At 44.7% G+C, this 25,712-nt stretch overlaps 1 protein-coding gene across 2 annotated transcripts; it reads right to left on the reverse strand.

Annotated features, from left to right (window-relative positions):
• Positions 1-6,434: 6,434 nt before the first annotated feature.
• KCNJ8 (potassium inwardly rectifying channel subfamily J member 8) lies at positions 6,435-14,247 on the reverse strand. Of its 2 annotated transcripts, none has more exons than XM_080392198.1 (3): positions 14,110-14,247; positions 12,977-13,415; positions 6,435-9,294 (listed from the first exon to the last, which is right to left on the reverse strand). In XM_080392198.1, the coding sequence occupies exons 2-3, from the start codon at positions 13,339-13,341 to the stop codon at positions 8,394-8,396; spliced, it is 1,266 nt and encodes a 421-aa protein (XP_080248324.1). In that variant the 5' UTR covers positions 13,342-13,415; positions 14,110-14,247; the 3' UTR covers positions 6,435-8,393. The 2 variants fall into 2 exon arrangements, with proteins under 2 accessions (XP_080248324.1, XP_080248323.1); XM_080392197.1 differs by lacking the exon at positions 14,110-14,247 and adding an exon at positions 13,671-13,980.
• Positions 14,248-25,712: the final 11,465 nt, after the last annotated feature.

Below are 25,712 nucleotides of genomic sequence, written 5' to 3' on the forward strand. Positions count from 1 at the left end.
TAGTCTACATGTTTCCATGCCGAAATATTATGCTTGTACGTGTCTCTGTATGGTCTCACTTTAACATCTCCATCATTCCACCTCTGCTTTGATGACTGTTCCATTGACCATTCAGTGTATGGTCAGGAAATCTGTATTTTAGTCATCTTAATTTCTCATTTCTCTGGTTTTATGCCTTTACCTCTAGCAATTTATACGACTGAAGTACATTAACCCTGGACCTTCTCCAACTCCCCCAAAAGCAATGTATAGCACAGCCCTTTGCATTTTAAATATAGGATTTTCCATTACTTATAAACATGAAAGGTTTTAAGCTATTGTGATGAAATGTTTCAGGGGTTTGTGTATGATTTTGGTTGCACTGTTTCCAAGTTTAATTAAACAGTGGTGAAACATTTGTTAGGACTGAAGCAAGGAAAAAAACCACCCAGAAGATGGTCCGTTTTGCCTGGAGCTTTCCTTGACAGAAGGAGCGCAAATAAGGGTCGTGTGGCTCCACTGGTGGCAGCTGCTTTGTGGCCTTATGTGGTCATTTTACTACTCCTGCTTTAATTCTGTGAATGTTTTATGGGTGACATACCTAGGCTTTCTCTGTCATCCTAGCGTTCATAACTAAGGCTGTGACTAAACAAAGTACTTGAGCGTTAACGTGAAGTCCTGTGCAAGTTACACCTGGCCAACAGACAGCAAGGGTGTAGATACACAACACGCAGTTTGGTCAATGTTACCGTGCCCGTTCCCCAAAGGGAAGGATGGCAAACCTCTCACTCCACATTAATGCTTTTGCAGGGATTGTCTGGCCTCAGTGAAACCGGTGAAACTTTGTTACTCAAGCAAAAAAATAAACACAGTTTTAGTATTGGACATAGCCTTATGTGCTCAGTGATGGGACAGCTGTCCTTCAAAATCGAGCACAAGTTGAATTGTAGAGCTGAGCTGGACCTCAGCAGTAAATGTAGTCATGCCCAGCTATATGTTTTCTTGGAATCATTCCTCAAGACGAACCATAATAAATTGGATTGTGGAAGGCTTGCTTTTTTTTAATTCCTGACAAAGGACATACTGAAAAACTTGGCCTCAGTCACATAGTTTACTACAACCATCACAGAAACATGATGCAATATCATAAGCAATTTTGTTGTATTCGAGCAGTTGATCAAAACGTAAACTTACTCTTTGCTCATTGCCTGTTACTTTTAATCTTTAACCAGAATATCTGAATTGATACTTGAACAGATTATTGTCTCTGAAGGAAAAAACCCCATGATTGATAATGACATACTTGATAGCAACATAAACTGAAGGTTACTCATGCTTTTAAAATTAGGTTAAATTAAATATTTCAAGAAGCACATTCAGACTTGTATTCCATTTTTCATGTTGATGTATAGACAGTACAAAGGGGCTGATTATAAGGAGAGCTTCGGTTCAGAAATCTTACTACTCTCTTAATTTAACACAAAAGATTTAGACAATATGGTGAGATTTTGCATGTGGAAAAAATAGCACATTACAAACAATTTAATCTGGTTGGCCAGGAATAGTATCTGTTTATAACATGATTTAAAACACTAGCTAAGGCTGAGGATAGAACATCCGTTAGTTTTTGATGTATTTTTGAAGTGCTGTGAGATGCAAAGCTGGCCACCCAGGGGGCTAGCAATTGTCACTTGCTCTTCTTCAGACTCAGCAGAGTTTCTTTTACTGGGTGTTGCAACCCCTCATTTTGCTGATGTCCTGCCCTTGACTGAATCTGAAAAATGTGACAGCCAGCAGAAGCCACCCCTTTTTGACAGACCAACCCAGATCACCCAGAATCAAAGATCTAACATCAAAAAATATACCCTGAAGGATAAAAAGCTGGGCCAGGGAAGGATGCAATTAATTTCCGTGGCTATTGTGGTTACAAAAAACACGCTTGAGGAGAGCAGTGATGTTCCCTGGGTGAGGAAGACACTGAGCCCCAGACCGCGACAGCCCTTTGCAATCACTCCAGTGCTATTCCTCAATTTAATGAGCTTTGCAGTAGACCTCAGACTATAAACTCAAAACCTATAATTTCCCTTTGGCCCACACAGAAGCTGGCATTCTCATCCTTGCTACTAAGCCAAAATTTAACAACTGGAGGAAGTAAACTCCTGTAATGATAAGGTACACTAATTTTCACAAATTATCCCTAGGGACATTTGTCAGTACTGTTTGAAGGATCTGTAATTAGCACTGAAATGCATTTGTCAAAATAAATCAACGATTTGGGGATGCCTAAGCCTGTAGGGTTTTTTTCCCCCCATGTTTGTTTGTTTCCTCAGTGGGAGCTTAATTTAAAACTTTTGAATCAGAGGAAGCCTTTCTCTTGACTAAAATTAATTAACCCTCCCTGTTCATCAATTTGGAGTGCAGAAGGGACCATTAGATCATCCTGTCTGACCTCCTGAGCAGCACAGGCCATGACATCATGCACAGCTACTCCTGCACTGAGCCCAGAAAAGTGTGTTGAGACACATCCTCCAGAAAGCATGGCCGTGGGCAGAACTAATGTCTTCAGTTAGATCAACTCTTTTTTAGAGTAGAAGAAAGAAGTGTTAAACATCTGTTAAAGGTGAAGGGAAAATCCATCACTTTTTTGTTTGCCTCTCAAAATTGTTAACCTAAAAGTTAAAATTATTGGTAGCCATAACAAAAGTATGGGCAATGTTTTCCTTGAATGCATGGGTTTTATCTTTTTCACATTGTAGTATGTCTTAATGGTCCTAGCATATTCCCTTCACTGCTAACCAATAACTTATCAGTGGTCTGAAAGGAGAGTCCTCAGCCAGAAACCTACCGAACACAGTATTTTTAAGTATTTCTTTTAAACCAAGCCCCTTGGTGATATGTCCTGTCTATGAGTGCCTCAGTCTCAGTGGCTGTTTCTCTTGGACAGCACTGATCTCCTCTCTGCAGGCTAAATCTCTCTACACCATCCAATAAGGAATGTGGGAACATATTTTATTTTTACTGTCCAGTTATCACATGAGAAATCTTTTCTTTTTTCCAAGTTGAAAGAATTCTTAAGGGGAAGTAGGAAACATAATTCAGATAGACAGGGCTGAGAAGCATTATCAATATGCTAAAGGGTATCAGAAATTCTTGCCTATCAGCTTAGATTAGTCTGGATGTAATGTAAACATACATATATAGAAATATATTTTAGCATAAAAAGTTAACTCTCACCTGGCTATGCAAGCAACCCAGACTAGAAAATCAGGTTTAGAGAAGTTGGAATTTACTCCATCATGTTGTATTTCACTGCTATCCATCACACACAGCAAGAGTGTCTCCTATCAGCCTGACATGAAGAATGATACCTTCCTGTGAAGGACACCATCCAAAGCACCTGGAGAGCCACACCACTTCCCAGTCTGCTCCTGGGGACAAGTCACCAACCCAGGGCACTGACACCATGGTCCTTGCTGCTTCCAGACCTGCATCCATGAGTCCCAGCATCACTCCCCATAAAGTCTGGTCACCACAGCGCCTGGAGTCAGCCACCACCCACCCCACTGTGGATCTCCAGCATCATGTTTGGTGACTGCAAGCATCCAGAGACCAGGTTGATGCACATTTGTAGGATGCCATGCTGGGGCTAAAACCCCCTGTTGCTAATAGCAGCACAGTGCAAAAGTCTAGCAGGACATGATTTATTGCTTGATGGTGCCTTCCAAACCTCTATCAGTGTTTTGAAAATAGCAGGCTTCACAAAGAATACAATTTGTCAAAAATAATGAAAGCTTTGTTCCTTTCATTACATAATATCTAATGTTTTTCCTCCAGTCAAAGTCCCTTTCTGGTCTCGGACTAACTACTTTTTCAGCTTGCAGCAACAAGCATTTGCTATTAATAATGACTGGAGAGCTTGGAAACTGTTTTCACAAAATGTTCTCAATCTCTAGTTTGCAAAGGAAAAAAAGATATGCAGAATTAGCCATGGTTTTTCAGTCAGCAAGAATTGTGTGTGCATTCCGCTTTACAGATGGAAAAGCAAAAGCATAGCTCATTGCCTAAACTTTATGCAATATAGATAAAGGCGCATGCTTTTGTGAAATATGTTCAAAACGGTGGTGAGGTAAGTCCTGTGCCTCTGAAATGATCCAAGGCATGATGTTAGGGCAAAGGCTTATTGTGTACATGAGATATTAACTAAATCTGAATATACTTCTGGCCCTCTTGCTGTACTTTTTTTTGGTATTTCTTGAGTAAACCAGAACATTTGGGTTAACCCTTCTGTGGATGGAACCAAGTGGTTGTATTCGCATGGGCAACCTGTGCCCATGAAGCAATACTCTAGGAGGGGAACTGTTTTACGAGGCCACAGTGATGTCAAGTGTTAGGGAGATGTTCAAAGCATGGCTTGCAGCAGGCTCTAGGGGGGTTTGGTACTCAGAGCAGGGTGCAGCTGTGTGCACTGGAGGGTGCCCAAGAGGAGAGCTTTGAGCAGACAGGAGTGTCATGGCCCTGCCAGGAGACCAGTGGTCATCTGAGCAGCTGTGGGGACCAGACAGGGTGCCCAGGGCACCCAAAATACGCTCAGTTATTGCTTGTTGAGTCATGATCCCGCTTCCATTAGCTTTTAATGCTTAGATGCCGATCCTGCTTGTATCTTTAGCAGCCCTGGACCAGCCTAGGCTTGAAAGGCCACCTTGCTGTCTTGCCAGAGGCGCAGACCACCTCAGCAGCCCTGCTCAGCTAGGTCACCCCCTCCAGCAGGCTGCCCTAAGCCCCCCATCGAGCCCTGTCTGGTTCGGCAGTGCTGTTCTCCACACCATGAGCATCAAGGGCTTCTCCATGGAGCCAGAGTTTTTGGGCTCTGGTCAGCACTCCATGACCGCAGGTTGCACATCCCGGCAAGGCTTGGCTGCAGCTGGGGATCTCCAGTGGCTGGCTTTGCTGTGGGGTTTGAGGGCATTGCCTTGGGCAGCAGAGAAAAAAAAGCCCTCGTGTTTGTGGTCTGCCAGGCCTCTTGCAGAGACCTGATCTACCCGTCCTGCTCAGGGTGCGCCTGTGCCCGGGTCCTGCCTCTGTCCCTGGCTCACATTAGATGTTTCAAAAGAGAGCACAAGAAATCTTGAAGGTGACAGCTACAGAATAACCTGCCAACTGGGGACGTTTCCTCCAAATCCTATTACTCAGAGCTTGGCTTTGGTGCTGGAGCATTAAGCTTTATATCCCTTGTATGTATGCACTGTCTGCGTTGGTTTGCTCTCTATGTCCCCACCACCGTAACTGAGTCTTCTGGGTGTCCAAAGAGAGGACAAAGGGTCTCACTGCCATTTTTTTATTTAAAATAGAAGAATTTATTTAAAATTCTCAGAAAGAGAAAATGCAGTGTAGTCCCAGATATTATTGATCCCCTGAAAAGATTTTATAACCACCTTCCTATTTTTAGGAAATAATTTTGCTCCTCAGCGACCTCTGCCCGGTAGGCTGTTCAAAGAGCCAAAGCATATTAAATGCACAGAATAAGTTATGTCGGATAATGTAGTTCCAGTTACACCATGTTACAGGGGGACAGGAATAGTAGGGGTACAAATAAGTGTGAAGAGACAGCAGTCAGATGGTGCTTACACATTATTGCTTCTAATATTTTAACCTATTACCAATGTGAGAGATGGACGGTTAAATGCCAGCATGAACTGTCAGCAATATTTGGTAGAAAACTCAGCTGTCATTCTTAATGTGGCAGGTACTTTAAACACAGAAAACTTCAAATTTAAAAAAAGCCCCTTTCATCTGATAAAGTTGCCAGGGAGAATAAATAATTAAACATACTGAACTATGGTGCTGACACCTTAGCCCCTCTCAGCAGGCATGATGCTGCAAAGCTGGGTCTGAAACCCGTCCTTCGATGAGGAGCGCGGTTCCCAGCCCCAAAAGCTCTCTGCCACTCACCAAGGCTAGCTGGGTGGCTTTACCCGGGCTGCTTCTGCCACCAGCCTCTTCCAGGACTGCGAAACCTGCTCAAGAAAGGGGCTTTGCACTAAGGGGTTTTCTGCAAGGAGCAGGAGCACAGCACATATGAACATGACATTCATGACACCAAGGGTCTGCCTTGTGTATCCATTCAGCATCCTTGCATATAACCAAGATGTCTTAGTGTTATCTCAAAATACCAATATCCCTCTAAATGGTCTTACAGGAAAGAGAGTACCTGGGCTGTAAAGCAGAGAGAGGGATGAAGGCAAAATATAAACTGGAAGGAAGAATGTACTTAAGGAGAAAATGAGAAAATGGTTGTGGGTAAAAAGAATCTCAGCTGAAATACTGAGAGAGTATTGACAGAATACAAAATTATTACTCAAGAGGACTGGCATACAAGAAGGACTAAGAGTATAGAGGAATGAATGGAGAATACAAAAGGAAAAAGGGAAAGAAACAGGGAAAAATCAGAGACAAAATCATTATTGTCAATTTTTATTTTGTAGAAAATACTTTTGTACAGCATCTGACTTATCCATATATCAAACAGACAGCCTCAGAGAAATTCACAGCCCTGGAAACAGAGGCCAGAGACAAACTGTATATGCTTCTCTCTGACTCTTCTTGGAAGCTACAGATGTTCATTGTTTGGACACACAATAGACAGATTAATATCTCCAGATGTTCACCATCCATCCTTCCAGAACAGTAATGGTCAGGCCAGGGAATGAGTGCTTTTAGTAGAAACTGTTTCTGTTACTGCTTCAGATGAAGTATTTTGTCAGTGTTTATGTTCTGGAGAGCACCTGCTCCAAAGGTAGAGAGCCTACGCTACAGAGCAATGCCCCTCCATGCCACCACCCAGCACTGCACAAAGGCTGCAAACCATCCATGTAAGTGCTGATGGCCTGACTTCCAAGGAGAACGAGGATCCAGCATTGCTTTTGACTATTTTACCTGATAGCAATAAACGAATTTTTAAAATCGCAGAAGTATTTAAGTGGTTGAGTGGCTCAGAGAGTCAGTACAAGGACAGTACTTCTCTTGAGCCACAGACATACTAAGACAACTTCTGCAAGAAATTTGAACAGAAGTTTCTCCATTATTAGACTTCTTATTCACAGAGGGAAAAAGCATGCATCAATTTAGCATTACCAAATGTGACCACCAAATTAGTTGTCATTAATTTATTCTTGTAGAAAAGCTTGTGATGACATTTTTGGGAAGGCTGTAGGTAACAAATGCCCATTTTAACTTGAAGAGAAAAGCTTCTTACCACCAATTCTCAATGCCATACTATATAAAAACAAAGGTGAGGCACTGCTGAAAAATAGTAATTCAGCAGCAGGACCCAAGTCCCCCTGAAAATTATTCAGATAGTTTTGAAAATACTATCTTTAGTATTATTGGCATGGTTCCCTCTCATTCTCATTCATGAATTCCCACTGGCAAAAAATAACCTTCTGCTGAAGCCAATGGCCTTAGTCCTATGAAAAGTACCATAAGTGAGGGAAGCGCACTTGTTGCCTTCAGTGTATGAACCTGTAAGACAAAAAAACCACGGGATTTGGTCTTCCACCGATAGGAAGAGGATAGCAAAGAGGTGTGTGCTTTTTCTACCTTGAATAATTTCAGTGAAATGGATGCCCAGGCGGCAGCCAGGAGGGCTTGAGCTTCTCGGCTTGGGCTACAGCTGCATGGCAGATGCGTGCTGTCCTGCCGCAGAGTATCTCGCCCTGAGAAGAGCAGTGCTCTGCAAGAGGCCGTGCTGTTCCACTGGCTTTTCTGCTGCTGGTGCTCAGAGCAGCACTAGTTTTCCTACAGGATGGTCAGGCCACTTCGGCTGACCTGAATCTGCTCTCAAAATGCCTTTGCCTTAAACCAATGGAAAGAAAAGGTCTGGAAAAGTGAAGGTAAAATACTAGCTCTTCTGCAGTGAAATTGTTGAGGAATTTAGCTACTCCCTTCAAGAGAACAAGGAATTCATCCCAAAAAGATTGATATCCAAATATCCCGTGCAAAATCTGTGGGATCTGCTGTATGCAGCAGTTTTGAAAATGCACTCACTTCTGCCTGCAGGTGGGTAACCCCTGAATTTTGTGACAGCCAGCAGAAGATAAGAAAGAGAGCCTTGATAGGAACAATACAATTAAAAAAAATCAGCATGCCATTAAAACAAGTATAAATACACATTATATTACATGAGTGAACGGTGTTTTCTTTAGTGTACGTGACATTTCTTATTAATTCATACACTAAGTGCTAAAGTGTTTCCTAATGCCATTAGGTGGTGCTTTCAGTAAGCAGTAGAATAAATAGTTCTTGCACGGTTCTTTCCTGTGTCATCTTCTCATGTTCTTAAGTAAGAGAAAACTTAAACAAAACACCACGGGTGCCTCCTCCTTCTGAAGCCCACCAACCTTGCACAAAGCCGTGTATCATGTTTCTGAGGCACTCTGGCTCCCCTCAGGCGTGATGAACTGCACTTTGGGCACGATGAGGGAGGGATTGGTTCTTCGCATGGAGTTGCTCCTCCGAATGGAGTTGTTTCTCCTCATGGAGTTGCGTTTCCTCAGGGAGTTTTGGTGGGACAGCTCGCTCTTCTGCAGGGTCTGGATGAGAATAGATGGCTTCTCATCTAGCTCTCGAGCGCTGCAACGCGGTGCTGCCACTTTGACAGTGTTGCCAAATTTGGAGTAGTCGACTGCGTACACGCCTTCCTCTTCCGTGACAATGGGCACAAAGCGGTGACCCCACAGGATCTCCTCTGCTATGTAGGAGGTTCTTGCCTGTGTCGTGATGCCAGTGGTTTCTACGACTCCTTCAAGTATCACGATGAGCTCCAGGTCCTGGAGCGCCAGGTCGGTAGCGGAGATATCGTAAAGAGGACTCCGCTTGTCTATGACATGACAAATGATTAAGGGAGCCACAAGGAAAATATTGTTGCTTTCAATGGGGTTATCTACAGGGATATCTACTTGGTGAATGGGTATGACTTCTCCTTCGGGGGTTGTAGTCTTCCTCACAACCTGGATTCTCACCGAGGCACTAATGATCATGCTCTTCCTCAGGTCTCCCACTCGAAACATGAAGCAAAGTTTGCCATTTCGAACTGCAATGACCGCCTGCCGGCTGAAAATCAAGGTCTCAGCCCGCCGGTGAGCTTGTGCAGTTTTCATGAATATGCAGCCCAGCATGACAGCATTGATGATCAGACCCACAATGTTCTGCAGGATCAAGACGGTAATGGCCAAGGGACACTCTTCTGTCATCATCCTGCCCCCAAAACCAATGGTCACCTGAACTTCAATGGAGAAGAGGAAAGCGGAGGTGAAAGACCTGGAGAAGAAGATTGCACAAAGTTAACTCTAAGGACATCGAACACAATGTGAAGCTATTAACATATACTTTCTAGAAACAAACTTAAGGACTTATCTGTACAGTCCTGGTACACTTAAGCCTTGTGTTAACACCAGCAAAAGCATTGCATGTTTGGTGACCCTGGTTTTGTACAGTTGTTGCAATATCTGATGGTGACAGGGAATACCTCAGAGCCTGAGCTCCTAAAAGACCATCTGTAACACTAGGTGACCCTGAGAAGCTCACTAGATCCTCTGTTCAGGAACACATGCTGCCCACTCTGTTAGTCAATAGTGCTGTAACACCTGGGCTTTCCACCTTCTTCATCCCATGAAGCTCTTGGTGGAGAGTGGTGGTTTTGGCTATAGTGAGCAACCAGCTGGCACACTTGAGATTCTTCCACCAGCCTGTGCAGGGAAAGGAAACAGGGAAAATTGCAGCATTTTACTCATACTGCCTGAGTCATGACCTCCTTTAGTGGAAAGGGAACACTCCCAGATTCGTGACACTTCCTAAACCCCCATGTCCCCTGTGCACATCCTAGCTGGAGGACAACGCTGTGACCCAGGGTTTGGGTTTAGCTTACTGATGCGTGAGCTAACTGGAAAATTTCAACGCAGAAGTGGGTTGTAGAAGTGTGGGTTAAGTTAAACATCCCTGAAATGCTATAGTGCTGGACATCAGAGGATGCTGTGCACAAACTCTCCAAAATACGCTATTTATAGCAGTCCACAGTGCCATACCCCTTGCATATACCAGGGTCTTTAATTTCCTTTGATACATTCTTCACCAAAGTCTCTTACATCTAAAGCCAGTACCTTGGGGTTTGTCTGGTAGATTTGCAGCACATTGGGTGTCATATGAACTAATATCACAGTCACTCTTTTAACACAGTGAAATCCACCAACATTTGAAGCATCGCGATACTCAACGTGGCTTTACTTATGGAAAATATTTTCTGCCCATAAAGATGGTTCTAAAACATTCATTTGGTTTAGTTTGCTTTTCAATTAATCTCCTTTTAAATATTTTTTTCTTTTTTCCCCTAACCATATTTTCAGTGAAACTGGGGTCATGAGGAGACATTAAAATAGCATAGGCAATATCAACAATAATTTTTTACTAGAATGAGAAAATTAATCTTTCAGAAAATCAGCCAGTCTCTTCAGAGATCTCTTTGAAAGAACTTTGTTTTTCTTTTGCCTTTTCTATTTTTTTAATCTTTGGCAGATTCCCTTGTATTAAGTGCTTTATTTTTGCATTTCACTCTGAAGAAATCAGGGACAAAGAAGTTAATTAATAGAATCCATGGAAAGATTTCTTATGTTTGTGAATATTTAGTTACATGCAGAATGAAGCTTAATTCAGCTTAAAGCTCTATGGAATAAATATTCTGATTTCCCTTAACAGTACTCCTTAAAAAAAAACAAAAACGAGAATTCACCTTCTTACAGTGGAAGTAACTGAAGCAGCAAGTTTGTACAGCATTTTGATCATGTGAAGAGGGAGCTAGGAACTCCAAATCACACTATTCCCAGGTCCTTCCCCTTAGAGCTGCGTAAGAGTTTCCCTCTCTGGATAATGTTTGCTTTCTGCAGCAAAGAGCTGTGAGACTTAGGAATTTCTGTAGTACTTTGAAAAATTAAAGTGCTGTGCAAGCTCTAGGCACTGGTTAAAATTTCCAAAACCTGGTTTCCTGTAATACTGTAATAACACCTACCCAAGAAAGCTCTCCTGAAATATCTGTGAGCCTAAATTCCAGGAAAGAAGGTTAAAAATTCTTTATCACTATTTGGGGAATTGCAATATTAAATATATTTTACATCCAACAACTCACCATTCTTAAAAATGTCAGCAATCATATTACTATTTCATGACTTTGTCCAACGTGGTAGCAAGATTTAATGGGATGAAGTATTTCACTATTAGGGGAAAAGATTTTCCATGGCTTGGACATGGACACTTGAGCAGCTGTTGGCTGAAGCATCTCAGGTACTTGCACGAGGGAGCGATGTGTGTTCTTTGTCATGAGCTAAACCAGAAAGTTGCTTTGATTCATTTGCTCTGTGCTCTTCCACACTCCTTCAGGCTGTCCTCGCAGCAGAGGTGAGGAGCCATCCTGGAAGAGCTGCCGGCGTGGGGCTGCCACAGCTGGGGCTATGGGGAGGGAGCGAAGGGCAGAGCCGTGGCTGTGGTTCTGCCTTGTCCCAGTGGCACGAAGCCCTCAGTGACCAGCTCAGGCTCTGCGGGGTAGCCCAGAAACCCCATGGGGAGCCCCCTGGGGTGGGCCAAGCCAAGGGGGCCACCAGTCAAACAAAGGGATGCTGCCCTGGCTGCCCCTGAAATGTTGGCAGGGTGTAGCTCCACTAATTCGGGTTGGACAAACCCCACAAATCCCAGAAATGCTGGAGGTGACACCCCAGTGGGTGCAAGCTGGGTCATGATGTCTCATTTCAGAGGCGATCGCTTGTGGCCAGTTATTGGAAACAAAATAACAGCAACCTTCTGCCCCAGCCCCCCCAGCCTAATGAAGGTTAGCTTGGAAAAATCCCCATTTACTTTAGCCCAGACAATCCCCATTTAGCAAAAACGTGTCAAAACAAAGGGAGAATGAAGACTCTGCTCCCTCATGAGCCAGACACAATGTTCCATCAAACCTGGTGAGATGTCTCAAAGCTATGTGCAGGAGAAAGGAGGAAAGGGAAATGGATACTCTGATGTCTCAGCGGACCCTGCAGCTCCACTCTGTGACCCCTCGCCCCCTGCCCCAGTCCCTCACAGCGCTGCAGTAGGTAAAGGCAGTTGATCTGGGGTGGTCTGGTGGTACCAAATCAGGATTTTTCTGCTTAAAAACCTAGCACTATAAAAAGGTATTTTACTGATGAGATGGCAAAGCAATCTTACTGCTTACCCCACTCTCAGTTAACAAACTGTTCTGTTCCATGTATGTATGTGTCAGTTTATCAGTGCCTTAAAAATTGTCGTGGCTTTGGGGATGGAGAGTGAAATATTTTAACAGGTGACTTTAATCTAGTAATCCCTTAAGCTTTCACTGTCTGACACATCATGCACACTGTGAAAACTGTTCTTCTGTCAGTCTGCTGGCGTATGGCTTCATCAAGGTGTTTTGAAGCACCCCGCATTTAGCTGTCTCACGAGAGTCATCTTGAAAGACATCTAGTTTTGCCCTAAGCAGCACTCTTCTTGGTAGCCCTGCCTGACGCCCATGGCCGATGCCCTGCCTCCTAGGCACCGCTCCTGGGGCGGCCACCTTTCAGTGGTGTGGCGAGTGGCTCGCACCACGCTGAGGATGCTCCCACTGCCGTAGACAGTTACAATACATATAACACATACCCACGCTTGTAGCAGGCTCTTATCTCGACAGGCAAGGTATGTTACCCACAGAGTGTGGAGACACATGAAAAGCAGCAGGTCTCCCTCTTTCAGATCCTGTAAGGAATCAAAGAAATCTACAGTACAGTATTTTCCAAGCCCAGAAGGCCTGCTGAATTTATGTAATCTAGAGGAAAACACTGCACTTTTCAACTGTCTCAACCAAACACAAAGGTTCACGTAAATCAAAAGCTGCATTTTAGGCATCAGCAGCAAAACAGGCAGCTCTGTTCCCCACCCTTCCATCATCCCACCGACCGTACTTTACCTGACACATGTCACACATGGTGTCCACTTTGTGCTGTTGGTAGTGCTTTCTGTGCTTGGGTCCATGTCACCGTGGGCAAAAGCCACCAGCCACCACATCATGGCAAAGAGCAGCCAGCTGCACAGGAAGGACATAGTAAAGATGACCAGCGTGTGACGCCACTTCAGGTCCACCAAGGTGGTGAAAATGTCTTGCAGGAATCGCCCCTGCTCGCGGATGTTCTTGTGTGCCAGGTTGCATGCCCCATTCTTGGCGATGAAGCGGGCTTTGCGTGGCCGGTCTCGGATGCGTGGCTTGCGCAGGTTCTCGGCAGCGATTCGTGCCAACACATACTCTTCAGGGATGATACTCTTTCGAGCCAACATCTTCCTGCCACCATAGTCCACTCAGCAAGAGGTGAAATGTGGGGTGCTCCTGTCTCCACAGGACTCACTCTATCCTGCAAAAAGAGAGAACCTGGTCAGATTTGTCACCTACGCGCTAGAGATAGGCACCCCCCACCAATAACCATGGCATTCAATGTCGCTGTATGACTACTTATTCTGCAGTGCCCTCCCTCTTTCAGACCATCATTTTTATACGAGCAACTGGTATCAGCTTGTGACAGAAACAGCAGGTGCTATTTCAACGCTCCTTGCAGGAAGGGAGGCTGCAGAACCCTCTTGCAAACTTGGTGTAAAGTAACGTGACGTACAACAGGTCAGTTCCTCAGGCTGTTTCTCCAGGAGGCAGCAGTGCCCAGGCGGGTACCGCAAAGCGGAGCGCTAAGTTATTCGCATCCTTCAGGACCTGCAGCATCAGACTTCTCTGGCTGGGACCCGGGCTAGTCCGTGGAGAGGCCGGGGGGGCTCATTGCTCAGGGCTGCGGCCCCGCGGTGCGGGCGGGCGCCCCGCAGCGAGCCCCGTGCAGTGCCGCGCAGCATCGCACGGAGGAGCCGGGCGGGGGCCGGGGCTCCGCGGCGCAGGCGGCCGCGCTCCCCCGTGGCGGCTCCCCTCCCTTCCTTCCCTCCCTTCCCTCCCCTCCCCTCCCCTCCCCTCCCTCCCGCCTTCCCTCCTGCCTCCTTCCCGGGGTTAGGCGGGGAAACCCTTTATTCCCAAACTTTGTCCCCAAACGGGTGACAGAACAAACCTACGGAAAGCCCGCTTCCCGCAGCTCCCCGCCGGCTGGCCCGTCCCACCGGGGGAGGGCCGGGGCCGCCTGAGCCCCCGCCGCTCCCAGGGACCCCCCGCCCCGGCCCGGGGCTGAGCCGGCCCGCGCCCCGCCGCCCCCCGCCCCCAGTCCGCCGCCGCTTACCGCAGCGCGGGGCGGGCCGGGGCGGGCCGGGGCTCGGCGGGGGCCGCTGCGGGGCTGGGCGGCGGGGGCGGCGGGCAGGGCAGCCCGACGGGGCCGGGGCGGTGCGGGCACAGACACCGGCACACGCACGCTGCCTGGCGGGGCGCGGCAGGGCGGCCGGCGGGGCTGCAGGCTGGGGCCAGCGAGCCGAGGGGGCGGCGAGGTGCTGAGGCGGCTGCGGCTGCGGGCAGCGGGTTCTGCCCGCGGTGTCCCGGCTGCGGGCAGCGGGTTCTGCCCGCGGTGTCCCGGCTGCGGGCGGCGGGTTCTGCCCGCGGTGTCCCGGCTGCGGGCGGCGGGTTCTGCCCGCGGTGTCCCGGCTGCGGGCGGCGGGTTCTGCCCGCGGTGCCCCGGCTGCGGGCGGCGGGCTCTGCCCGCGGTGCCCCGGCTGCGGCCGGGCGCTGCCTTGCTTTCTCAAGCAAGCCGAGCCCTGTGCCTTTTTGTCTTAATTCCCGTCTCGGCGAGACGGCGTGCAGGCAGAAAGCGAAGCATGTGCCTTAGTGTTTGCAGGACCGCTGCCAGAATCTCACGGCCTCTGCTGCTTTTCACAAGCTTAATTACCTGGTTCTGCAAGAGAAGAAAAAACCCTTCCTCTGTATGGCCCACGGCGCTTGTGGGGCACGGGGTCAGGCCCGTTGCAGTGCTCAGCTGGTGTAACGGGCATTGGCGGATGGGTGCCTGCCTATGGAATGGGTATAGGGGAGACCATGCACACACAGCAGCAAAAAACACACAGTGAAATCGCAGAAGCTCCTTCTTTTTCCCACAGGTCGAGGTTTACGGTTTTGGCTCTTCTGCTTAATGGAAACTTGCATTCTTGGAAATTGCAGCTTTTTTTTCCGAAGTCTTAGGGTTTGTAGTAGGAAGAATAAACAGTGCATCAACTGCATGAAAATATCTAAATTTAGATTTTAATGAAGCAAAGTGCAGAGATTTCGTTGTGTCACATCAGCTCTCCCATGTCCAAGGCAGTGTATTTGTACCTTAGGGAGGTTTCTAAGCTTTTCTGTGTATCACTCAAGTGAATGACCGATATGGTATGAAATTTATACAGAATAAAATACCTTGCTTCTCTCTGTAAACTAGAGAAAAAAAGAAACCCCTGACAGGCCTGCTGTAACCAGGAAGGTTTTAAGTGTATTCAGGCTTGGAAAAATTGAGAAGGTGCATTTGACAGGCAGTGTAATCCTTAGCTTGAAGATATCCGCCCTGTTGAACACATGCACATGCTCAACTTTAAATAGATGAGTGATTCCTGGAAACTTTTCTAGCACTATCCTTTTCTAATACCAGATATCCAGTAGTCGGGAAAGAGACAGACTCAGAGCCCCAGTCGTATTAGGCAATTAGCTAAATATTTGTGTCTGTGATTAACTTTAGGCAGATGACCAGCTCCAGCCTGAAAAATCAGGACCTAAGCTAATTACCTTTAGATTCTAACTAGGCTCTGAGCACACACACATAAAGTCACTTGGGTGTGTATCTGCAGCATCAGTGTTGTTGGTGCCAGCTGTGGCGCTTCATGGGATGGGCTTGGAGAACTTGGGACATTACCCTGCTGCAAACGGGGTAGCAGAGACTGATCTTGGGGGGCTGGCTCACTTGTTTGATGGCAGACTCCAAAAGGGCATCTCACTTGGGTGTAACTATTGGAAATAACCGATTTAACACACATGCACAAAAACTCTGTTCTCTTTTCCTTTTTTCCTTTTCCTTATCCTTTTCCTCATCCTTTTCGGCCTCCTTTCTCCCTTTTAGTTCCTATGAAGTATTTGTTCTGTGCTAGGGCTAGAAACAAGGTTGATGTTCCCCAGTATGGCTGCTAGCTGCATCTCAAAAAAGAAAGAACCATCTGGGGACTGCATGGAACCCCCCCTGGTTTTTCATAAAATCCTTGAATGGTATTATTTTCCTTCTGACACAGATCTACTCATGTCACATGCCCAGTTGCATGTTGTCCTCTGAAGCTATTGAAATCCACAGCTTTATAAACGGGGACACAGCAACAGCAAGAAATGCCACTGTCATTTACTTGCCACCTTAGAGCACAACCCACCCCTGCGGCTGCCTTCACTCAGCCCCAGCTCACCCTGCCAAGGCCCCTCAGCTGCCTGTGCTCCTCGCTCCATCTCTGCTGGCAGTGACTGGGGCGGCGTGACACGAAGTTAGTGTGTGGATTAGCAGCTCGTTTGGCAAAATGGATCACAATCATCTTTGAGGGCAGGTGGGAGCCAAGAGGGGCCTTCATCCAGCTGGTCAGGTGGAATAGAAACTGCTGCCGGTGCTGGTACTGTCAGAGACCCCTGTGACCACTCAGCCTCACTTGTTGTTCCCCACTAACCTGCTGGAGGTTTCCTCTGCCTTAACTGGGTACCAGGCAGAGGCTGGATGTTTTGTAGCTGAGATAGGAAGGGGTCCCGTCAAACACACACAAATAGTCTTGGCACAACCTGTGTGAGTAAACAAAAGTTATTGACCGTTTTACCCATAGTCGTACATTCGAAGCAAAGTGCTCATGAAATCCATTCTTTCCATCTCCGCCTGTTTGATACCGAAAGAGCTTCCCCCTCACAGGAGGGGATGCTTTCCTCCTCTCTTACACTTGAGATTATGTTCAAGGAAGCCTGCTGGGCATTGACCACCAGGGTGTGAAGATCAGAAGCACCAGAACTACTCCCTTTTCCTGATTAAATATTATGAGACATGATTTTGAGCACAGCATCCGCTGCCCTAAGTTACAGTGTATGAATATGCTCTGGAGAGTGACAGCTACTAAAAATGTTCCCCTTTGCCCTTTTAAATACTTGCTTGGTTGCCACATGCACATTTAAGTCTGAGATTTAAGTAATAGCTGGGAAAATCTCCCAAAACGTCTCCTAACCCATTTTTTAAGGAACATAGTGTCTGAGCGCTGTGAACACAGCCTTTTCAGGCAAAAAATGAACTGATGGCAGGTTTGGGTCCAGTTTTATTACATCCCATCAAGCGTTTCCCTTCTTGCTGTTTTGTTTCCCCTCTGCCCTCGAAAGTTACTGATATCACTTTACAGTGGCAAATATCACTTTACAATTATGCCTATCTAAAAAAAGATTAAATAATGTGCTTAGACATGAATCTGAAATTTCCACATTATAGCTGTGTCCAGCTCTTTCAGAAAATCCTGCTTCGTAATAAGTTTTGTTTGAAAATCTAATCTTAGCTTAAAGATAGGATGACTTTGCAGGCGTCCAGAGATGTCATGCACTCAGCACAAGGCTTCCACAAAGGCACAAAGCTGATAAGCCATATTCGGATAGCATGGATGAACTCTTCCCCAGCTGAACCGGCAGTAGATCCATCAAACATGAAAGAGAAGAAACTGCAAACTAAGGGTATCTGTTACCCTGAACCAGCTTTTTTTTTCCTGTTTCATGCAAAAGCAGCAGGACAAAAATAGCCTTCATCATTAAAATACATGTAACTAGTGCCCCTCATCCAGTATTAGTAAATTGTATAGTGAAGTTTGTTCGTTATATGCCCGTTCCTGGAGCAAGAGTTTCTTCTAAGGCTCTGGGAAGAGACCACTTTGGGATTGTTTCTTTGCCTTCCCATGCCATAATTTATGGGAAGGCTGTAAATCAGTTAGGTAGGTTGAATATGGTTGCATTAGGTCTCTAGCTGTGTTGCTAATTAACTGGAGTGTCCGTTCTCTTGGGCATTTTTCCCCTCTATCTCACTGGCTATTTCCCTAATGATTTTTTTTTTGCTGTGGAAAAACTGGCTGCTGATTCATCTCTCTATGGTGATTCTCACTTCTGAGCTTACGGGCCAGACCAGCTTCTGAACAGGCTGAGCAGAGGCATGAACTCTGTGTCCTGTAGCTGGTGGTGATGCGGATGCTCTTCTTCCTACTCCTTGCCAAACTCTTATGATCAGTCATCAGGTGGAGGCATCTGAGTTCACTGATGGATGAAAGCGTTGTAGGAGGACTTCCAACAAGCTCCTAACCTGCTGCACAGCACCAAGGTGGCTCCCTGCAGCTGGGGTGGAAGAGCTGATGGGAAGCTTCAGTGCTGTGCTTCGTTATCACCAGGCATTGGGGAAAAAGGTAAATGAGGGTTTGGACTCCTTAGCATCTTCTTGCATTCTTCCTCTTTTTCCCCATAGGTCTACCCATAGCAAGAAGACTACATTCAAAACAGCAGAACTGTCTCAATGTCCCAAATGTTCCCAAACTCAAGAGTCTCAGAGCAAGGTCTGCTAACCTGCTCCTCAGTGAGCAGTCCCGGCTCTGCACTTTCCTTGGTGTCAGTGCCATCTTCCCTCTGCTCAGTCTCTTCGCAGATTTCCATACAACATTTGGATTTTAAGTCTTGTGGAGTAGGGATTTCCTCCCTAAATGATATCTTGAAATATCTAATACCTGATTTTTTCAAAAATGCCTTCCACTGCAATGCTGTTTCTCCAATTCTTCCATGGCGGGACTTTGCCTTGTGTCAGGTGGCACCCTCCCACCCACTAACCAGGCACAGCTTGGAGGTAGGATGCCCCAAGCATGGTCTAGAGACTGTTCTAAAAGCACAGGATGGCCAAGGCAACCTTATTTTGGGATAGGTGTGGTCTAGACACATGGATGTTCTCATAGGTGGGCTGTGACACTTTTCCCATTTTATTTAGTGTGGTGGGTGTCCCATTTTATTTAGTGTAGTGGGTGTCCCATTTTATTTAGTGCAGTGTAATGCATTTTATTTAGCAGTGGGTGTAGTGTTGGCTGTAGAAACAGGTAAAGCTGCCTCTGGTGGCAAAGCGCTGGAGGCAGCAAACACCCCGCAATTAAGAGAGGGTACGTAGTCCTATTGCTGGAACAAACGATAGCTGCCATTTCTCTTCTCCTTTTCTTCTGGTGGAATCTGGAGCAGCAAAGCCAGGTATTGAGGGTATCAAGGGCTCTTCATTCCATCTCCTTGCCCAAACTGTCCTTATTCCTCTTGTATAGCAGGACCCAGAAGGCCTCCGGCTGGCTTCAGCCTTGGAGTAGTACAACAGAGTTTTGTCTTGTCTTCTGAGAAAGCTGGAGCTGGCTCAGAGGTCCATAGTGCTAGCTGAAGGAGCTTTTTCTTCTGATCTGTGAAACGGAATTCTGTTATATCTCTGTCTTTGTGGTTCTGGGTTCCCTTGCCTACAATTGATTGATATCTCTGCTGGCTGCAGAGTGAGGGTTAAATTAAGATTATGCCATTGATGGAAGATAGATGTTGCCTCTCAGCTTAAGATCATATCGCAGAATAACTGGCAAATCCGAGCCCTCTGATCCCAGATAATGTGGTGACACCTGGAGTAGATGGCCCAAACCTAAACGATTCGACCATGAAATTCTGTAGTACTCAGAGCCTCTTAGAACCTCATGTTCCTGCCTCTAATGGATAAGTCTAATGGTCATAGCTGACTGCTGAGAGACTAAGGGCCTTATCCAGCTAGCACAATAAAACTGCATATAACCATTAAATACGAACCGCTAACTTTCTGCTTTTCAAGGAATACGCTGCTTTGGGGCATCTGTAACTGTGATATGGAAGGGTGGTGGTTCTGGACCATGTCATTTACACTAAGCTGCATTAGTTCCTTAGTTACACGGTTAAATATTTTACTGGACATTTAAGTGATATTTATGGATGTGAGCTGGTACAGCCAGAAAACCCTGAAGTAAATTAAATGGAGAGTTAAGAAATGTCATGGGACTAGCTATGAGACACTCTTGGAGGTAGTGCTAGCTGTCACTGCTCATTACTTCATTATACCTTTTATCCAAAGGATGTATAACCACATATATAGACAGACGAACATACATACATGGGAAGGGATGCACTGGGCAGTGAAATATGCAACATGGTAACATGTGAGCTGAGTGCTGCATTGTTATGTAGTAATTCATGGGATGAAAATATCTATTTTCAATGAAGACAAAAGAAGGCATCTTGCATGTGATGAATGTAAATTACACCAAATAAAAACTACTAAATATATATATATATATATATATATATATTAACTGACTGCTTGTTTATAGTTTTTCATTTACAGTCTTTTCAGAATGTGGCTTATTATATTAGAGAAATAAACAGCTCCTGCTGGGAATGCCTGTAATGTTTGCATGGGTAGTGTCTAGCAGCAGACAGATGCTATAAATAGTGAATAATTAATAATAACTATATAGTAAATGGATTAAGACTTTTCTAAAAATCTCTCTTCTCTTGAAGGATTACATTTGGAAGCCTCTCTGAACTCCATGGCTTCGTACAAGCCAGTACTCTAAGCTGTCCTGCCAAAACAGCAACAGCACATTGCTAATTTGTAAGAGTCAGAGAACTTCTGCCTCACAATTTTTTGATAATTTGAAAACCTGATAATCTTTCCCCACAATTCCACACAGAGGTCAGTTCTGGTGGAGAAAAAACAGAGCAGTAAAAAACCAATGTGGAAACGACTGGGATGTTTGCACGGCAATGAAGAATTTGATTTACAGTTTTGTTTTCAGAATTTTTTTTAGTACTGTCTTAGTTTTGCCTTTGAAAGGATTTATTTCCAAAGAAACTAAAGAGCTCTTCACATGCCATCATGGAATTTATATCAGAGAACTTACATAACATATTTTGATTTTAAATTAGGCTTTCAAAAGATACTGCTCAAGGATATAAACTAGTAAATGTGCTGAATTAACTTTTGTTTTTAAACAAATTTTATGGGAGAATCATTGCTCTGGAGAGATTGTAATAAGTAGCACTGTGGTTTCACTAGATATTTTAGAACTGATTTATATTGGCAGTATCACACTGGGGATGCTGGGCCATAGTGCTTGCAAGGGAAACATACTCCAACATTTTCCTGTAGATAATGGAAACATAGTAAAGAAAACATAGCCCTTGTTCATAACCTTTTTATAAAGGTGACTGTTTGCCTCAAACACATTATATCTCCATTTGTGATAAAATGTGTACATAGCTTCAGTAAAATGTTATGTGTTTCCTTCAGCTCCTCATGACATGTTAGCAGAATGGTATGTGAATGTGTCCACAGCTTTCCACAACAAACCATGAGAGCCCATTGCTTTAGGAAGCAAAAAGAACATGATTAATAAAATCAAACAATTTATTCTATAACAAGTTTGAAAAGACCTACTTGACCACATCCAGAATTAATGTCATCTGTATTTTAAGACAACATAATTCAATACAATTAGGTTTTGCTGACAGAGGTTTTACATATAATGAGATGCCAGATCCTTTGGGCCATATTCATGTTGGTGCTAATTGAATTCAGTGGTGTTGTATTAATTTATAGCAGAGGTGTTCTGCTAGTTTACAGTAACCTAAAAGGGGTTCATCCAAGGTCTTGAGAAGCCTTTGTTAACATATTCTTTCAGCTGAAAAAAAAAGCTGGGAAAAGCAGGCACATTCTTGCAAATAAAGAGCTTTTTCAGGTCTTCAATGAAAGTGGAACATATAAGCACTTGAGATATCTCTTTTGCATATCAATTTCCCTAACAAAGCAATGATATCTCCCTGAAGACTTTACCTCACTTATGCCCCTGGCTTGTCAGAGCTACCCCAGACTTCTACAGGGATCTTTCCTGCCTTGCGGGAAATGCCAGTGGATCAGTGCTGTCCTCGTCAGTTTATACATGGATAAAAATCCCATTGACTGTCTACCTCTACCTCTCCGAGGCTCCCTGAGGCTACAAAGTTAATAATCAAACAGGCAGACATCTTATTCAAGCTCATTGCCTGGACTCCTGCAGACGTGTCCCATGGGCGAATCATCCCATTGACTGATGTGGCCTGGATCTTTGCCTGTCATTGAAAAAAGCATACTTTTGTTCTTAGAAACCTTTCTTCTGAACAGAAGGGAAATGAACCTTGAGTTGCTTGTATGATCTGCTTCTTTAGAAGAAAAGATCACGTTTTTTTGTGTATAAGCACACACACGTACAGCCAACTTACTGTATATCAAATAGAAAACTTACCCAGGTGTTTTTAAGAGATCTCCATAACAAAGCAGAGGGAGTATGAACAGTTAGTTATAAGGGACTCTTTGAAATAACATATAATATTAATCTAAAACAAGTTTGAAGTTACAAAAGATCAGCAACAAACTCTGCTCAGAATTAGGAATCCTCACAGCCACTGATTTATTTCCTCTAAAAAAAAAAAATTAAAAAAGCAACTTTCCTATTTGGTAATTGTGTTGTTTGAAATGTCAAGTCCACATAATTGTCATGCTCCCTGTAGAGTAATGAAGCTGGGTTAATTAGCATTGATAATATACAGCTGTGGGCTGGCTTCAGGGGCGGTGGGTTGGCTGGTATAGACAAGGGGCAGCTGTGGCTGGTTCTGTGAAGAGGTTGAGAGCCAGTGAAGAGGGAGCAGCCGAGGATGAAGCAGAGAGAGGAAGAAGCAAGAGAAGAGAGAGTGGGCCCTGGATGAGGTGAGATGAGGAGAAGGCAGCAGAGGGACTGGCACAAAGAGTGTGTTGGTATGAGATGGTAAAAGACCTTGTTGCAGCCAGCTAGTTTGGAGAGTGCTGTGACAATTGGCTTATCTACATCGGCCAACGTGCCGCCCCTGAAGCCAGCCCACAGTTGTATATTATCAATGCTAATTAACCCAGTTTCATTCCTCTACATCTCCCCCAGTCCCTGAAGCATAAATAACAATTAGCAGAAAACAAGTGGTTCAGGCAAAGCTGTTCTTAAGGAAATTCTCATCAGCTTTCAAGCTGCAATTACCTGGAAATCATCATCAAAATAATTCACCTCAGATGAATCCCAGCATCCGCTGTGCTGATGTAGATTCCCCAGCAGAGTGAATAGATGGAGAGGTCTGTTTTAAACACTGGATCTAAAGGAGGGAAAAGTTCACAGTGTTGCTTTATGGCAGAGGCTGGTGGACCTGCTTCAAGAACTACTTAAAATCCCTACAGTGCGTTTCCCAGCACGTTTATGTTTTGGCTCAGTAATAAACACAAGGACCGTATAGGATATTTCTAGTTTAGGAGCAGCAGTAATGAGCAGCTAGCTGTTATGAGCTTGATGAAGGGCCACATACAGGAAGGGAGCAGTCTCATCCGTGCCAGCCACCTCAGACCTGGCTCAAGGAGTGGGAAAGATAACCCACTGGTTGTGAGCCAAAGGTTGAGAAACACTCTTGTGGCTCCACAAGCAGTTTCAGTACTTGAAGGGGGCCTGTGGGAAAGACGGGGAGGGAGTCAGTCAGGGAGTGGAGTGGTAGGACAAGGGGAAGTGGTTTTAAACTGAAAAGGGTAGATTTAGATTAGATATTGGGAAAAAATTCTTTCTTGTGGGGGTGGTGAGGCACTAGAACAGGTTGCCTAGAGAAGCTGTGGCTGCCCCATCCCTGGAAGTGTTCAAGGCCAGGCTGGATGGGGCTCTGAGTGACCTGGTCTAGTGGAAGGTGTCCCTGCCCATGGCAGGGGGTTGGAACTAGACGATCTTTAAGGTCCCTTCCAACCCAAGCCATTCTATGATTCTATGACTGGCAACAAGGGATCTTACTCCTACCTGCTGCTTCTATCACAGAAACACTTAACACAAAAGTAAATGCAGATGAGATGAGAAACATAATTCAGGATCAGAGATGATTTTCCTCCATCCATAGTTAAAATAAATGTACATGTGGCCAGTGTTTGCATGCAAAGTTCCTTTGGAAAAGGAATAACTTAATACTTCTAGAGCATAATATCGCAATAATGAAAGCTTGCTTAGTTTAATACTTGGAAAAAATACCCCAACCCCAAAACATGATGACACGAGAGTAGGTAGCCCTCTGAAGAGGAGGGGTGTTATGACAGAAAGCTAGAGAAAGTCGGGGGAAAGGAGAGTGAGTGCAGAGCTGTGTCAGAGAGGAAATGGAGCAAAGGGTATGGAGCTAAATCTGGAAGGAGTGGGAGGCCACAAGGCAGAATAAGGACCATTCAGGGATACAAGCAAGAGCCTCGAAGAGGGTATGATATAAGGTGAAGAAAAAAACCAAACAAGGAGGCTGTGGCAAGAGAATAAAGGTTTGCGGGCAGAAGAGATAGTGTGACAAGAGTCAAAGAAGCAAAATGTCCGGGCTGATGTTTCCTTTACCATGCATGCACCACAGCCTAAGGAAACCGCTCCTAAAGGGGACACGTTTAAGACCTCTACGCAAAATTAAAATAAATTTGTTTAAAATACTTTGTCCCTTCTGCACTCTTCTTAGTAACAAAACAGCTGTATGACTGTTGGGAACACCCTCCTCCATGAGAGAAAAACACAAAAAAACAAAGTTCAGCCCAAGCCCTTGGTGAGTATATAACATCGTATGTACAGTGGCTATAACACGAGATCATCTGCTGTGTCTACAGCAGTTGGTTTATGTTTGCTGTCTCTCTTGGGATCTGTGTATGTCGAGTAGGATTAATTGCTTCAGGAACTGAATTGTGCTTTTAAACCTGCTAGGCAGCTGTGGGAAATGCTACAACAATCATCAAATACTTAGACCATGGTTAATATAATACTAGGGCCAATATTCCTGCACACCTCCATTAAAATTAATGGAACATGCTGGTAAGTTTTTCTCATCCCATAATATATTTTCTTTTCTACATATTTAAACAGCGGTGTTAAGTTCTATAGCTCCAGAGGGATGGATGAGCAAAGAAGGTGCTTCTTACACCTGTAATATCTCTGGGACAAATGTAAGGAGAAAGAGGTACTAATTATTGGTCCCTTGTAAGTACTACAAGATACCAGGCCCACAGTAGCCATTTGATGTAGTGGGAACCGGGATCTCACTGGCCTCACTTAAAATAAATCAGGATTGCATCACCATCAAAGATACACAGATATACAGTTATTTGTACTTCATACTGACTGACAGTAATGAATTCAATTAGCTTTTCACTGAAGACAATGAAATTAAATCAAGAATGATTTTGGCCTTTTGGCTCTGAAATCTGTGTAACAACATGTGCTTCTGCTGTAAACATCTGCTTGATTTTTTTTTTTCTTTGTATGACAAAGGTCAACACAGGGAGTTAATCCAGAAATGAGCAAAAACATTTCATAGCAGTAGACACGGAAATTGCAGTAGTACTTCCCCTCATAAAATGTTCAAGACGGGTTTTTTTGGGGGAAGTTGTGTCACAGAGCTTTTATTTCCAATAATCAGGATGGAAAACAACAACAACAACAAAAAAGATAAAGCACTGTATCATTTTTACACTACCAGACTAAATGTAATCCCAATTATAAATCCTACAACTTCTCCAAAATTCACAGCATTTTTTTTTTTTTGCCAAATACTGTGCCTTTTTCAATACCACTGGAAATAGCCTTACGTGCAGCTCGTGTTGTTCCTAAATCTTCCAATAGTAGATGAATAGAAT

This window comes from Falco punctatus, assembly GCF_963210335.1.
Source record: "Falco punctatus genome assembly, chromosome: 6".
NCBI classification, from domain to species: domain Eukaryota; kingdom Metazoa; phylum Chordata; class Aves; order Falconiformes; family Falconidae; genus Falco; species Falco punctatus.

Coding starts and splice junctions, on each gene's coding strand:
- KCNJ8 (XM_080392198.1), bottom strand. CDS start 13,341: ATGTTGGCTCGAAAGAGTATCATCCCTGAAGAGTATGTGTTGGCACGA. Junction 9,295..12,976: donor CCATGTGTGACATGTGTCAG/GTAAAGTACGGT, acceptor CTTCTTCTCCAG/GTCTTTCACCTCCGCTTTCC.